General features: G+C 36.7%; 1 protein-coding gene across 4 annotated transcripts in view; it reads right to left on the bottom strand.

The window, feature by feature from the left end:
* Positions 1–15,134, bottom strand: part of TTC26 (tetratricopeptide repeat domain 26) — a 46,101-nt gene that overhangs the window by 14,976 nt on the left and 15,991 nt on the right. For 3 of the 4 annotated variants that reach the window (XM_004937683.5, XM_416208.8, XM_040668532.2), the window contains 9 exons: positions 14,952–15,001; positions 13,450–13,595; positions 12,013–12,184; positions 11,526–11,600; positions 10,298–10,400; positions 8,347–8,402; positions 6,452–6,505; positions 5,968–6,031; positions 968–1,056 (listed from right to left, as the gene is read on the bottom strand). In XM_004937683.5, the coding sequence (XP_004937740.1) occupies positions 968–1,056; positions 5,968–6,031; positions 6,452–6,505; positions 8,347–8,402; positions 10,298–10,400; positions 11,526–11,600; positions 12,013–12,184; positions 13,450–13,595; positions 14,952–15,001 (809 nt within the window). The remainder of the gene's footprint in view (positions 1–967; positions 1,057–5,967; positions 6,032–6,451; positions 6,506–8,346; positions 8,403–10,297; positions 10,401–11,525; positions 11,601–12,012; positions 12,185–13,449; positions 13,596–14,951; positions 15,002–15,134) is intronic. The other variant, XR_003077675.3, reaches the window with a different exon arrangement.

The following is a 15,134-nucleotide window of genomic DNA, read 5'->3' as shown; positions in this document are numbered from 1 at the left end:
AGGTGGAATGGTTTTAAACTGAGACAGGAGAGGTTTTGGTTAGATATTAGGAGGAAGTTTTTCACACAGAGGGTGGTGACGCACTGGAACAGGTTGCCCAAGGAGGCTGTGGATGCCCCATCCCTGGAGGCGTTCAAGGCCAGGCTGGATGTGGCTCTGGGCAGCCTGGTCTGCTGGTTGGTGACCCTGCCCACAGCAGGGGGGTTGAAACTCAATGATCATTATGGTCCTTTTCAACTCAGGCCATTCTATGATTCTAGGATGATTCTATGATCAGACTACAACCTATCTCTGGGTCCTCACATCTTATTTATAAAGAAATAACTGTAAGTTACAGTCATTTCAATTCACTGAATGCAGGTGATGTGACAGCACTGCATTTTGGTAACTGTAAACTCCTCTCACTTTGAAAAACACAATACTACCTATAGGGTAGCACTCATTGCTTCGGTAAAAATAGCATTCTTAGCTTTCTGCTTTGGTAGTACTGCCCTATCTTAGCCCATCACTGACTGCTTTCTCTTTAAAATATAAGCTTTATTAATTCCACGATCCTTTTTGTCTTATCTTCCTTACACACTCATGCTCATCATACTTGTGTTCCCAGTTTTTAACTAATGACAATAATCTCCATCACTCATTTGATATATCTTTAAACAAACATTTGCTTTTTAGTTCCATGCTGCTGCAAATTAGTTAATTGTCTTCCTTTAGTGATCTTTCTCTTCTCCTGTGATTCCACTAGAAAGTCTGATACTAATTAAACTGCAGGTTGAGACCATCATGTCCACCATGCTCCGATACATTTGGATCCATTTCCTGTATTGACCAAGTATGTAGCACTGTTGTTCCTATGTTCCTATTATGTTTCTGTATCTTTTTCTGTCTCACAAAGTATAGCATAATTCCACAGGTAGTGATTCTATGCATTATAGTACTACCGATGCTACATAATAATAATACTAACCTTGACTGAGTTGAGGTAAATCAGGACGTTAGCAAACTGTCTAAGGAGAAAGAAGCAGGAGGCCATGCACTGTCTCCCTGGAATGGTATCTGAAATTCAAGAGAAATGCAGATTAGTAGAATGTTAAAATTATGTGGTAATGGATGTCACTGCCAAGATTGCTGGCAACTATGAAAGCAACTAACTTCTAAAAATAATGTAAGTTGCCTTTTCAGGCAAAGGAGTACACTAGAGGTTAGAAAAGCTATTAGATCATCTTGTCAACTTTCTCTACAGCATACAATAACTATCACAAGACTGCATTCAACAGCATATTCTACAGAAATAAATTGCTTAAGTAATACGACTTTTTCCATGACAAAATCTATGCACCATTATTTTACCATCTTACTTTTAGGAAACATTTGATACAAAGTCTGGGTTTGTTATTCTGACCCCATACTCTTTTCCTTTAGAATTACACTTCTGGTTATTCCAGACAAAGCAGCTCTATATATTCTGATTTTAGTTCCAATAAGAGAGCAAACTTCAGACACCAAAAGCATTACCAAAAAGTTTCAATACATGCACAAGCTAAAATACAGCATGAACGTTTTTTTTTTTTCATGCAGATGGGTTACTACATTGCTCACAAGTGATAATGCCATAAATAAGTTAGGTAGATAAGTGCAAATGAGTGCCAGTAGGATCTTTTTTTACGAGTTTACTAGGACAGTTTTTTTTTCCCTTGGACCCAGCCAGCAGAGAGTGGTCAGAGATGGATGAATCCAAGTAGCAACTATGAAGGCAATATCCCAAGGTCGTTAGAGAGCATGCTGTTCGGTGCTGGTTGGTGAAGTGACAGAAGCTAAGATCCTAAGATTACCAACAGCCCTGAAGTAATTGCTCTTTCAGGTGAATTATCATCAATCCATCCACACTAGAAAATTGCATCTGAAGAACAATATTTTGACTGCACCACAGCACTAAACACAGCATTCCACTGGAATTCCACTGTAAATTCTGCTTTCCGAGGTAAGGTACTAATTATTGCTAGAATGCATTACATAAGATCTCAAAATGTATTGCAAAGGAAATTCTTATTTTTTATCTTCTTGCATGAGGAGATACTGGGCTTGGATGTCCTGTCATTTCCATAAAGAAACAATAATCCCTATCAATGGCTGAATGACATCCTTCAGTTCTCCAATTTAAGAAAATCATTTAGTTATGAACACTGTTTAAACAATGTCTCTCCACTTTTTTTTTCATTGTAATGAGAATGAAAGTACCTCAAGAATGCACTTTTTCCTGTTACATTCAATTTTTGAGGCTCAAATTCTCAGTAATTTAAATAAAAACCAAGAAAATGCAAATGAACATTGAAAGACTTAAAACTAGGAATAAATTTTCCACTAAAAAGGAGTTAGTAGAACCATGCATGTTTTTTCCCATATATGGGAGATGTCTAAGTTTCAGTATCTAGTCTCATATCCACATTTTGGCAGGAAATTCTATTATTCCAGCACACTATCCCCCATATACTTTTAATGAAAACAAACAAACAAAACTCAAACATGTAAACATTTATAAATCTTGTAGAGCTCAGCATGAAAACCAGTTTTATAATTCTACTCTGCACAGTCTGTCTTATGTGGGAAGAGGATAAAGGTTCTCACTCTGAAAAATTACTGAGATTGATCTAAGAATACCTCAAAGAAAAGACTGCACAAAGCCCAGAAGAAATACTTCCTTCTTTCCACTTAACAGCAGAGGCACCTGCCTTGATCGTAAGAGGACCACAGAAAACACATGGGGTGCTGTTCTCCATTGTGTCGGCGGTGTAGATAGGGTAGTTTGTAAGACTTATGTTCAGCACCACAGACACTGTATTTAATGAAAATTTTAATGCTCATTTACTTTCAACATTTTTGCAACATTTTTCTCCTTAAATTATCTCAGAAATATGGTCTTGGTTCTGTTTTGTACCAAGTTGAGACACTGCGATTAGATTACTTAGAGCATGGGAATTACCTGCAAAAATCTAGTTATATCCCCTTTCATAATGGCAATTCTATTTCAGGAATCACTCAGGATTACAAATTCTTTATTAAATAGTAAAATAGAGCTGCTGTTCTGGATTTTACTTATTGTATCTAACAGTTGAGTACAGACTGCTATGCTTTAAGTGCTTCCTAATTTTTCACTTTTGGGTGTCCCCACTCCTCTTAAATTACATAACTTCTCATATATCTAAGAATTTCATCTCACACTGAAAAGGACTCTGCTTGCTCTACGTTTCTCAAACCTCTGTGTCACAAATATAACTAACTGATTCAATTGCTGACTCCAAATGACCTTGCAAATACACAACACAGTATTCTTCATAAACTAACTTTTTACTGCTTTTCTCTTCATCTAGTCATGGAATTTCTACAGTTACAGAGAGCAAGTCAGAAACACAGGAAGTTGTTTTGAGAAAATATTCCACATAGAATCATAGAATCGCCAAGGTTGGAAAAGACCTCTAAGATCATCCAGCCCAACCGTCCACCTATCACCTGTATTTCCCACTAAACCATATTCCTCAGTACAACATCTAAACATTCCTTGAACACCTCCAGGGTCGGTGACTCCAACACCTCTCTGGGCAGCCCATTCCAGTGCCTGACCACTCTTTTGGAGAATTACTATTTCCTGACTTGAATTCCCCCTGGCACAACTTCAGACCATTTCCTCTTGTCCTTCTGCTAGCTACATGGGAGAAAAGGCCTACCCCTACCTCACCACAAATCTTTGCTTCAATAAATTCATATTTTGATAATCCACATTAAAGTTGAGAGCCTTGCAGGTCCAATTCCAAGAAAAGAAAAAGCACAGACTTTTCCTCGGTGTAATCAGCAGAACCTTCTTTTCCGTTGTAGTCTGCAAAGCAACTAAGTAACTTGATAAAGATCTCAAACAGATGATCTGGTAGTTCTGACTCTGCTAGATTGGCACAGTGGGAAGCGCTGAAGTGCGACTCACATGCTTGAATAGCCTGGCTAGCTACAAGCTCACGTGTACAAACAGGTGAGAATTCTGTTCTCCATTTCAAAATGCAGCTAGACAAAGGCAGCATATTAAAAATGACCAAAAATATACAACATAATGGTTAATATGCTAAGTAACATATGAACATAAAAATGATCTTATTGGATAGATTCCAAAGTCTGTCTCGTTCAGAAGCTTGTGTAGTAAGAATATATGGCTACAGAAAAAATATGTTCTGATTTCACATACGATATATGATTTGGTAAACAATGCTACTTCCTTTGAAGCTTTTCCCAACTTCCACCAATCTGCTCTGACAGACTTCCTAACTGCAATCGAAAATTTTGCAACAGCCGATGTAGTTTTCTTTTATGATTTTCTTTATACCTTTTAGTTCTTGTAAGATTCAATATCTAAAAAATTGTCTTATGTGGAAAAGTAATCTGTGCTGCTTGTTTTTAACTATCTTGCTGATGATTTATTTCAATGTTCTTTAGGGTTTGGATGGCGGAGTAACTAATTCTTCTCTATACATCTTTGCTATGGATTTACAGTGTTCCGTATCATGAACGTAATAAACTCAGTCATCACTTTTGCAGGCTCTGTACCCTCTTATTTTATCTCTCGTTGTTCAACAATCTGTCCCCTTTCTTTTATCCTTGTTGTGCTTATGTATACTTTCTTGTTCTACCATGCTGATTGGAAATGTAAGAATCAGAATTGCAGACAATATTCAAGAAAGGGAACTATAACTGTGTACAATTACACAGTAATTATTTCTATTTTGTTCTCTCTTTCCTCATCAGTTTCTAAGAGTCTCTTCAGTTTTTCTAGTGCTTCTGACAATTTTGCAAACACAGTTAAAGCTTTTATCCCCCATAAGTAATACTTAGTAGTTATCAAAGCTAAATTTAATTTGCATATTACTACCCAGCTTCATATATTCTTCCACAGCTTTCATCATTGTGGAAGCTCCTGCTATGAGTAATTTTGTACCACTGGCAAACCTAGTCATGTCTTTGTTTGCCTCCTACAGCTAATCAATTATGAATATGAACCCTTTAGTTAGGAAGAAAAAAAGGTTCTTTCAAGTATTCTTATCAGGTTTGTTTTATCCTTTTCACTGCTACTTCTCATTTGAAACAGAAAACTTGTAGTGAAATGTTATGTAGCTTCCCTTCTTGAAATTTAGTACTGGCGAAATACTTGAGGTTTTTCTTAGCAAATGGATTTTGAATTTGATTATACTCAGATTACTGTAACAGAATTGAATTTTGATCATAATATTTCAGATCAAGTTCTAAGTAATAATCTCTGTGTTGGCCAGGAATCACCTGTTCATTTGTGTGCTCTCTTTCTAAGAAAGAAGTTGTCATTCAAAATTTTTCTTCTGTATCATGTCATGTCATTGCATTTAAAAAGGTTAGCATATTTGATTTTCATGTGTATGCTTTCTGCTACCTCAGCTGAACTCTGTTTATTTCTTCTACTTCCTATCTACAGTTTATTGTCCTCCATGCAGCCTTCATTTGAGGACACAAAAACCACACTATTTCGCTTTTAAAGGAGGAATTACTTTGAACTATGTGCTCTTTTCTGTCAGCTTTTTTTTCCCACATGATTTTTTAAAAGTGACAAAGGTTTCATCAACGCACGTAATTTAGTTATGTTTCTGTACCGTTTCTACAAAAGGGATTATTAATATAAGACAAGCTGCTACAGTATCTCTAAGTGAAGACTTGCAGTTTGAAGCATAGCCTCTTTTCTGGCTGAATTCTGGCCAAAGTTTTGGAATAAATTGAGCCTTCTAATTTAAACTTGTGAATTTTTTTTAAACCATAAATTAAACTTTCTGTTACTCACATTATAGCAACAAAAAACCTTGCACTAGTCAAACTAATGGTCAGCAGTTAGAAGAGGATCTGAAATACAAATATATACCATCATAAGCAGGATTACATAATAGAGAAAGAGCATTTCAAACGTACCACATTCACTGGCTGATTCACCCACCAACTGGAAGAACTGCTGAGCAATTTTCAGATGGTCTCTCTAGGAGAGGAAAAAAAAATTCAACATGAGTTCCAGAGTTGTTACTACAATGCAAACTGAAAATGTCTTTGGAGATCAGATGGGAGAAGTGAAGAACAACATGCAGGCAAAGTGGGGTTGAAGTAAAACCAGAAAAGGTAAACTATACCACTGTATAGGTCTAGATACACTGGAATACTGTAAAACCAAACAGAATTTGGAAGCATGACAGGGAAGTCAGATTTAGCTTGATTTATTTTCAGGACTAGTAACAGAAACTTACAGTTTATTCAGTATGGACTAAGAACTGCATGGAGTAATATGAAGAGACTCAGAGATCCTGCATTGTAAATGTGAGATGACTCACTCCATTCCAGTCCCTACAGATCTGCTCATATTCTACTGTTGAAGAAGCTGGAGAACCTCATGCACTTAACTCACCGAATCCATTTCTTGTCCAAGAGCTGCATTTACCACTCCTTTGAGGATATACTCCTGGAAAAAAAGAGTAAAGAGGATCAAAAAAGGCAACGTGGAGATTTCAGGAGACACAGAACAGTGTACTCACACATATTTTTCTTTCTGAAGTTAACTCTATCCCAAACCAGTTTAACTGACAGCTGGTTATTACCAGAGCAAGTGCTTCAGTAAGGCATCACAGACACCCCCCAAAAATCTATACTACTTGTTAGCTAATCACTTCTGCTAAATATTTGAGCTGAAAAGAGGTAGCATGTTTTCTGATAAGACTTTATATTCAAAGATTATGCACCAGAAGCTACATCATAACATAGTATTATGCCCTCTTCACCACCATCTGGCAAATAATCAAGTGCAATATTGTTGTATTAATGCACAGATCCAACTTCTAGTACACACTCTGGTTAACCATCACCACCACCACCCATGCTCCAAAATGCAATGTTTCTCATCAGGGTAAAATTGTCAAGAGATTTGTGCTTCTGCTATTCTACTGAAACTAGGAACTGGAACAGAGTACGCTGTAATCTCTACTATGAGCTACAAAGACAGTTCTCCACTGAACAAGATTTTCTTAGCATGTAACAGACTCATTTGTCATGTTTAAATCTTATAATTCAGCATTTTAGCAATAAATGCGCTGCAGTAGGTTCTCCTGATAAAGTTGGACAGATCCCTCAGATATAAACACAGAAAGAAGGAAAAAAGAAAAGACTGTATACAAATTAACAAAATGTAAGGAAACAAATCTGACAGTAATAGCCAGCATGCTAAGTAATCGTTTCAGTACATCAACTCTTACAGATGCAAAATTAAATCCTATAGACTCCATGACAAAGAAGAAATTTGACAAGAACTATAGGAGGACTATAGAACTATAGGTGTAGTTTTGCTGTCTTAATGGGGAGTTCCTTCCAAGCGTGGGTGAGAAAATGGAGAAAAAATCCACAAAGATTCTCACTTTAAAATGTATCAAGTGGGTGATATCATGGTATAGCTACTAAGCTTGTATACGAGGAAAATGCAGGGAGAAAACAGGGGCCAAAGAAGGAATACCTGCATAAAGCTGTTTAAGTATTAAGTACAGCATATATAACTGCTTAAGTATTAACTATACTGAAAAATGCAAGAAATATAAAGCAAAAAGAAACAGCAGAAGACACTCCTCAGCACAGAATTACCAGATCTGTGCTTGAGGTTTTCCTTTTCCTTTCCCCCCCCCCTCCATCTATTCCTCACACACACTCATGAAAGGTCTCTTTCATGCCCAGCTATGTGATCTTTGGAAACTAAACTGCAAAGAGGAATAAATCAGAGACTAGAGATGCTGGAACAGCCACAAAAGTAAATGACAGTAGCAGTCAAGGGATATTGCAATTTTCACTCATGGCAGCCAAAGTGAGATGGGATTAGAAGAGACCTATTATTTAACACGTTGAATCTAATCTAGCTCATTTTTATTGAAATGGCTTCAAGACAAACCACGAGTGTCTGAGCTAGCAGATCTTGAGGGATGGTGGTAACCACCACCAAGGGAGAAGTGACAAGCAGCTGTAGTTGAAAGAGAGTTTTTATCTATACAGTAATGGTCAGCTCCCTAGAATCAAATCTGTACAAAGATTTGCATTTTCAATTGACCCTGGGCAGTACAGCACTAAACATGCTAGGTACTCATGTATGCACATATAATATTCTATGGATGACTGTTGAATCTATCATTGATAAAAGAATAAAACATGAGAGTTTTAAGAGTGGGAATGGAGCAAGCTATCTGCAGGATGCCAGTTTTGGATGTGGCAGAATTCATACTAATTTATCACCTGTCTTTATGTACCATGACATCATTTTCCAATTACCTGTGGAGCTGTAGGTTCCAAGTCTTTAATCAGGTTATAAGCCTCCTGCACATCATCTGAAATACCAGATGTTAGAATGCATGACAAACCACGGCATGTTGTATTAGAACAAATCACTCATCCTCTACAACATTCCCCTCTAGTCACAGATGAAGAAATAAAGCATTTAGACAGGAAGAGAAAGGTACCTATAAATCACTGTGAATTTATATCACAATGGTGATGGTTTTCTAGAACTCGAATAACAAACATGGTGTGAGTAATAGCTTCTTTATTACTACAGTTTTCCTAGTAGAGATGATTCTGTCCCTTCTTCATAATCTAGTGGCTGTCTTTTCAACTGTACAAGGTCAAGATAAAAAATCCATTACTTTCCTTTTTTATTTCTTTCCTATTTATTTACTCCATATGCAGGATCGGGTAAGATGTTTCTGAAGAGAAACTGCATTTTTTCTTATCAATATTTCAAAATCCGTCCAGCACCTCTTACCTGATCCTACTTCTAACAAGCAAAAACACTACTAGCATAGAAGTTTAAATGTAAAGTTTGGATTCAATAAGCAACTTTGCATGTCCCCAAGAAATAGTAACTGAAAATATCCTAAACCTTATGAAGATGCCCTTTGAACTGACAAAATGTTATTAATACCGCATTATACCAACTGCCTATAAGAATAAACCTGGTCAAACAAAGCTTCCTTTTTGACAGTACATACCATCCATACGGCACAGTGACAGTACTCCAGGGTGACTTAAGGCAATATACAGTGGAGATCTCAAGCTCCAATTCAACCCCTGACCAACAACTCTGCTTTTCTACCCATTCCCTAGAGCAGCCACATAGTAAGCCAGTACAGACTATCCAAAAGGAATCACTTTTTATAAAAAAATAAGAAGTAGTTCTTTGGGTTTTTTTCCTTGACTAGCTTAGCTCACCAGTGCTGGCACAAGGCAAGAGATAGGATTGCTATTTAAGTTTGTTAGCAGTACATGAGGAGGAGAAGAAACTACAGCACCCCTGCTTTCTGTCAGTGTGGACCATCAACACAGGACTCTGCTCTTTGGTCTCTGAAGATGTTCTCTAACAAGTATAGGAAATTAAGACTGGAATTCCTGGCCCCATACACTAAAACTCACTACCTTAGGCAGAAGAAAATGGGAAGCACGTTTGTGCTTCAGTCTCTCCACTTCAGAGCATGTCTTTATCAGACACCTTGTAAGTTTCGGAGAGATGGCTCTAGTCATTGGGAGTGTTCTTAACTGATGCTGCTGCACTATAAAGATTTTTAAATGGAGACATAGTGTAGGCACATTTTAATCCTAACTCCATAGTGTTCCTTTGTCAGTATGCAGGTTATGTGAATAACAAAGAATGGAACCTAACTGAAATTATTGCAAGGTTGGCAGCAAATGAGTATAAGTAGAGATAAGTTAGAAACATATCTTCCTCAGTGATTTTGTTAATAATAATGTAATCAATAATAATACTAATATTGCTTTCAATAATATTGATTACAATAATACTGGACACAACGTTTGCTAGGAGCAGCAAGTACACAGTTACCAGTGTCAAAGTGTACTGACTGACCCAATGGATGCCTAGTTGTATGGATAAGGAAATAGTAGCACATGCTTGACTTTAGCAAGGTCTTTTGACACAGTCTCTATAATATTGCCACAGCCAATTCCTATCTCACCAGTTTAGCCGTCCCTACAAATCCAAGAACCTCCAATTCTCTGTGGAAATAGATTTATTTGATGGCATACAATTACAGCCATTCTCTACAAGCCATGGGAATTTGTTTACATCACTGTTTCTCAGAGATACTGAAAAGGAAATATATTACACACTGCTGCAAAATAAAAAGCATTTTGGAGAGTAATCAGTTGAGATCAGATAAATGAAAATCATCCCTGAAGCTATGAAAGAGCCAGAGGGAGGCATATTTACCTTGCCGGAGATAGTAAATCACAAGATTCAGTCTTGCCTCAGGAATAACATCAACCAGAGGAGGCAGCACCTGCAAAGCCCCTTCTCCTCCTCGGAACACCACCTGCAAATAAAAGCAGCATATTGATACCTGTATATTATAATCCTCTTTATAATCTATTTAATTCCAATGTTAACAGTAGAAGAGGTCAACAGTACTGTCTTTAGTGTAATTCCTGCTTTAATATAACAATAAAATTATATGTATGACAGCCTTCATTCTAAAGAATATTAAGTACATAATTCATCAGCAGAGATTGACTGATCTCAGATATGAGAAGCTCAAAGCTGTGACACATTACATGCCAAACATTTCAAAGAATATGGCCCAGAATAAAAGTGAGAACAAGTACAAAACTAGTTGCCTTATGATTATGCATTTGAGAACAAAATAGGATAACTATTACACAATTGTTTAGAATGCTATTAGACCTATAAAGGATTCAGTGCTACTTCAGTGTTACATGACAGTTACTCCAGGAAAAGATTCTAATATACTGACTCAGTAAACTCCTGGTAAAAAGACCAACATTCAAAATAAAGAATTTTAACCTATAAAGTCCAGTCTGAAATCAGTGTTAGCTTGTTGTGACAAACAACTGCCTGATAATAGCTATTGACAATTGTTCAGCACAGTAATGATACCACTGTGGGGAGCATTAACAGGTACTCAGTGACTCTTTTACTGCAGAATACATAAATACCTTGGCTTGTGTTGGTATCTTTTTCCCCATGCACTGCTTGTCAAGTACTGTTTTGATAAAGACCATTTTCCTGAGTTATCTTAATTCCACTGACATTGTACTCAATTGTAGACAACATTGAGTTGACAGTTCAAGGTCATGCATTCTGGCTTGTTTCTATACTACCCTAGTTAAGTAGTCTCTACAAAATATCTTGCTAGGGTATTCTTACAGGCTATGAATTATTTTGATATGCCTTTTGTGTAAAAGCAGCAACATTATTATTTTCATGATACAGTCTCAAACTGCCAGAGAAGGTGCCAGGGTAAAAAAAAGCAACAGCAACAAACTTGATGGTACACTGATTATACAGGCCAGTTTTCTGGAATGGGACTTACAAGGCAGCAGAGATTCAGATGTTTGCAGGTCCCAAAATATTCCCTTTCATAAGTCTTCAAGAAAAGCAGACTGCAGACCCCATGAAACTCAAGAAGTACATTACTCACCAGATTATGTTTAATGAGCTCCTTCCCAAACTCAAAAGATGATGAGGCACTGTCTGTCAAGTTCTTGAGTTCTGCCTGGAATTACATATATTCACAGAGTTTAACAATAACACAAAAAAAAGCACACAAACATTAATGGAGGTTTGTATTTGTCCCAAAACTGACAGAAACATCTCCACCAGTGCTGGGTCACTGGAAGAGTTGTACCTTCCCACTTTCATATGATGATTTTTTACCAATTGAGTAATACATAGACATAAGGTCAAAAGCGATCAGGAGAACAGTAAGACCACTGTGCGTGCACCCATGTGTACAGATGGCTTAATACTAGGGTAACTCAAGTAGGTTAAACTCTTAAGGACACAATGATGTGATACTAGGCCACCATCAACATGATTAACTGATTAAGACAGATAACAAGGAAAAGAAATGCCTAAGGGATCTTGAACTAAAATGAAGGCAAACTGAAGGGCTGTCAAATAGATACCTCAGCAGCCTTTCCATTGTATAGTCGGAAATGGTTACAAGCCTTGAGGTTGAGAGCAATGGTGCTGTCAGGAACTTGCTGAAGATAAACAGCTAGCACTTCTTGTGATACATCATAGTAATCCAGTTTATAATAGCATAGAGCCACATACACATTCAGAGCCAAGTACTCCCTGCAGAACAGAAGAAAAGAGCACTTAGGATAACATTTCAATCCACCAGATAGTTATATTACAGAATATTAAAATCAGTGATAAAGCCCTATATCTTCAACAAACACATCAAATTTGAGATTTCTAAGTACTTGTTAGGTATCTTTATATCTCTAGTTTGTGATATAAGTTGCACAGATTCATTAACAGACGTGCATTAATTTTTTTCAATGGCAGCTATTCCAACACAATTACTGACAAAACTGTTGGTTTGCAAATCTTTGAAAATGTGGTAATTCATACTAAGGAAATCCACAGAAAATAAGTACTTTTGTCCTGGCAGAATAGGATTTTCTGTGCAATGTGTGTGAAAACATTTAATATGCACTTAAAAGTTTGAAAACATTTCAACAGATCTTATTATCTTAGAAATACATTCTTTTTTTCTTAGAAAGCGAAACAGGCTACTGCAAGCTATGAAAACAGAAGACCTAGGCACAGAAATAAGACAGATATTTGTGGTAACATTAAGTAAAAAGACAGTTGTTACGAAGGTTACTCTCTTAGCTTTGCATGATTGCTTCTACAGATTTAGAATTTAAAAAACTCTTTCCTGAGCATGAAATTACATATGTACATTATGAAGGACACTCAGCTTTCTCTAAAGCCCTCAAGAGGAAACAGTGCCAAAAGACAGCGACGTATTTTGGGGCTGCAGCTTCTATTTTACCAAACTGCTTTTCCAGCCACTTAAGAATTCATTTTGTTCCTTTTTAAATTATGAACTAAGAATATGACAGAAAAAGCAAGATACCTAAAGAAATGCAAGGACCTTTCTACATAACCACAAAGAGTTGAACCTTTTCTTAGAAAGGGTAACAGGTGAAGCAGAAATCAATGATCAAAAGCAAGGCTCACCGGACTGATCATCGGGAGTTAAGAAAGAAAGAGAAGGAAAAAAAGAAAGAGAAAAAGAAAAGACAAAGCAGGTATGTAACCATACATAATTTCAGAAGAGAAAAGAATAAAGATATAGAGGGCTGTCAGGATGAATTACAAGAAAAAAAAGCAATGGAGAGCACTTTTACTTTTTAAATGTGTGTTTTTCCATAATGATGTGCAATGAACAAAATTGAGGGATCTGCAACTTGTGCACATTTTGTGTTGGAAGGAGGGCATGGTAACTGGGGAAAATTCCTACTTTTAGAACCTAAAAGCAATTAATTGTAATTCAATTACAACAATATTGGAGACAGCGAAGAAAGGTTTAGAGTAGAAATGCCCACCGATTTTCAAGAAGAATGCATTTGTAGATATCAATAGCTTCTTGGTAGTGGGACCGCATGTAGTGGATAGATGCCAAGCTAAGCTGATCCTCTGTAATGTCTTGCAGATTTTGGTGAGAGTTCATCAGTTTCTTCTCATCACTGAACTAAAGCAGAAAGTGAGACATTCTCAGAAGAGTTCAATGAGAAATACATGTTAAGTTAATACACTGGATTAGTTTTGTCCTCGCTGGCAAGCAGCAAGCGATTCATTTTTAACATCTGGATGTTACTTCAAAGTTAATTTGAACAGTGGAGAAAGCCAAACATTAAGAAGCAGACCAGTTGTAACCAGATGAATGTGAGGCTAAAACTAAGCACGCGTTTTCCTTTAAATTGTGATTTAGACATAATTACACGTCGTGTGCCTTGCTGAATAAGAGAGCTTAATTAATCAATTAAGTTATTTCACAAATATAATTCTGCAACACAGGATTTAACTTACTATTCAATTTGGCAGAATTTTTTCTGTTAACAGATGAAATCTTATTTCTCATGGATAGCAGAAAAATGGAAGTCCTGTCAACACTCAAGCACCAACTTTCACAATACTTCTTTACAACACTAGCAAATTCTCTTTCATCGTTCCTTCAAAATTCCAGTTAAAGCACTGATTTTTAAAAGCATTGCTTTCAAGCACATAAGAAACACACTAGGGTATAAAAAAGCAACAGAGTTCAACAATCATCTTACACTTGTATTGCAGTAGTGAAGTTGAGGCTATCCAGCAATCATTTTACTCAAATCAGTTATTCCAGTGCTTCTTTTCTTTTTATCATGGACATCTTTTATGTGCCCAGGTTGCTACAGAAACATTTTAAGATTAAGTGAAGAGAATCTAGCATCAAAGCTAACATGCAGGACTTGTATTTTATTTTGCCCAAAACTCAGTCTCTTTGGTAGCATAATACTGGTTGGGTATCATACAGGATGGTACAAAAGCAAATGGAAGGGAAGACAGCCACATGTGGTAATTGAAACAGTCATTTACCTGTTGCTGAAATTTAAGTAAGTCTTATGCCATAAACATGATTACTTTCTGGACACTGAATGACTTAGGAGGATCAGAAATACCTTATGTACCTTCTTGGTCAAATTGCTTCCAAGTTAGGAAACTTTGATAACTTCAAAGAAAAAGAAAACAGTGGTGTATGCATTTCTGATTCTGCTCAAAGTCTCAGGTTCCTCGTTATCAAAAATACATCAGGTTCCTATTGCATGACTTGCATGCAGCTGGTTGGTAAGGCTTTTTAAAATACTTGCTGAGGGCATCTATTCCAAGATCTTGTTTTCACACTTGCTTTCTCGTCCACATTTTATTAAAGGAGAGTGGTTGCAGAAAATCTTTGTTCTCCTTCCACCAGAGACATTGTAATTATTTGCCCAGGTTGCCAGAACACATTACAAATTACCAAATTGAAAAGAAAACAAAGCAAAGCACGAGTGAAGAAAATACATTGTACCTTATGTGCCAGGTGAAAGAGTAAGCGGTTCTGAAGACGACTCTTAGGTGCTGAAAGGAAAATTCAGTAAGTATTTCTGCAAAGAACAACTCAGGACATCTAGTTTTTACTTTAACTTTCTCAACAGACATGCATACACTTGTATTTTTTCATTAACTAACACAAATACAGTTCTTCACTGTA

The sequence above is a fragment of the Gallus gallus genome, chromosome 1 (genome assembly GCF_016699485.2).
Source record: "Gallus gallus isolate bGalGal1 chromosome 1, bGalGal1.mat.broiler.GRCg7b, whole genome shotgun sequence".
Lineage (NCBI taxonomy): Eukaryota > Metazoa > Chordata > Aves > Galliformes > Phasianidae > Gallus > Gallus gallus.
The sequence above is the reverse complement of the archived record's forward strand: the minus strand, read 5'-3'. Positions and strand labels throughout refer to the sequence as shown.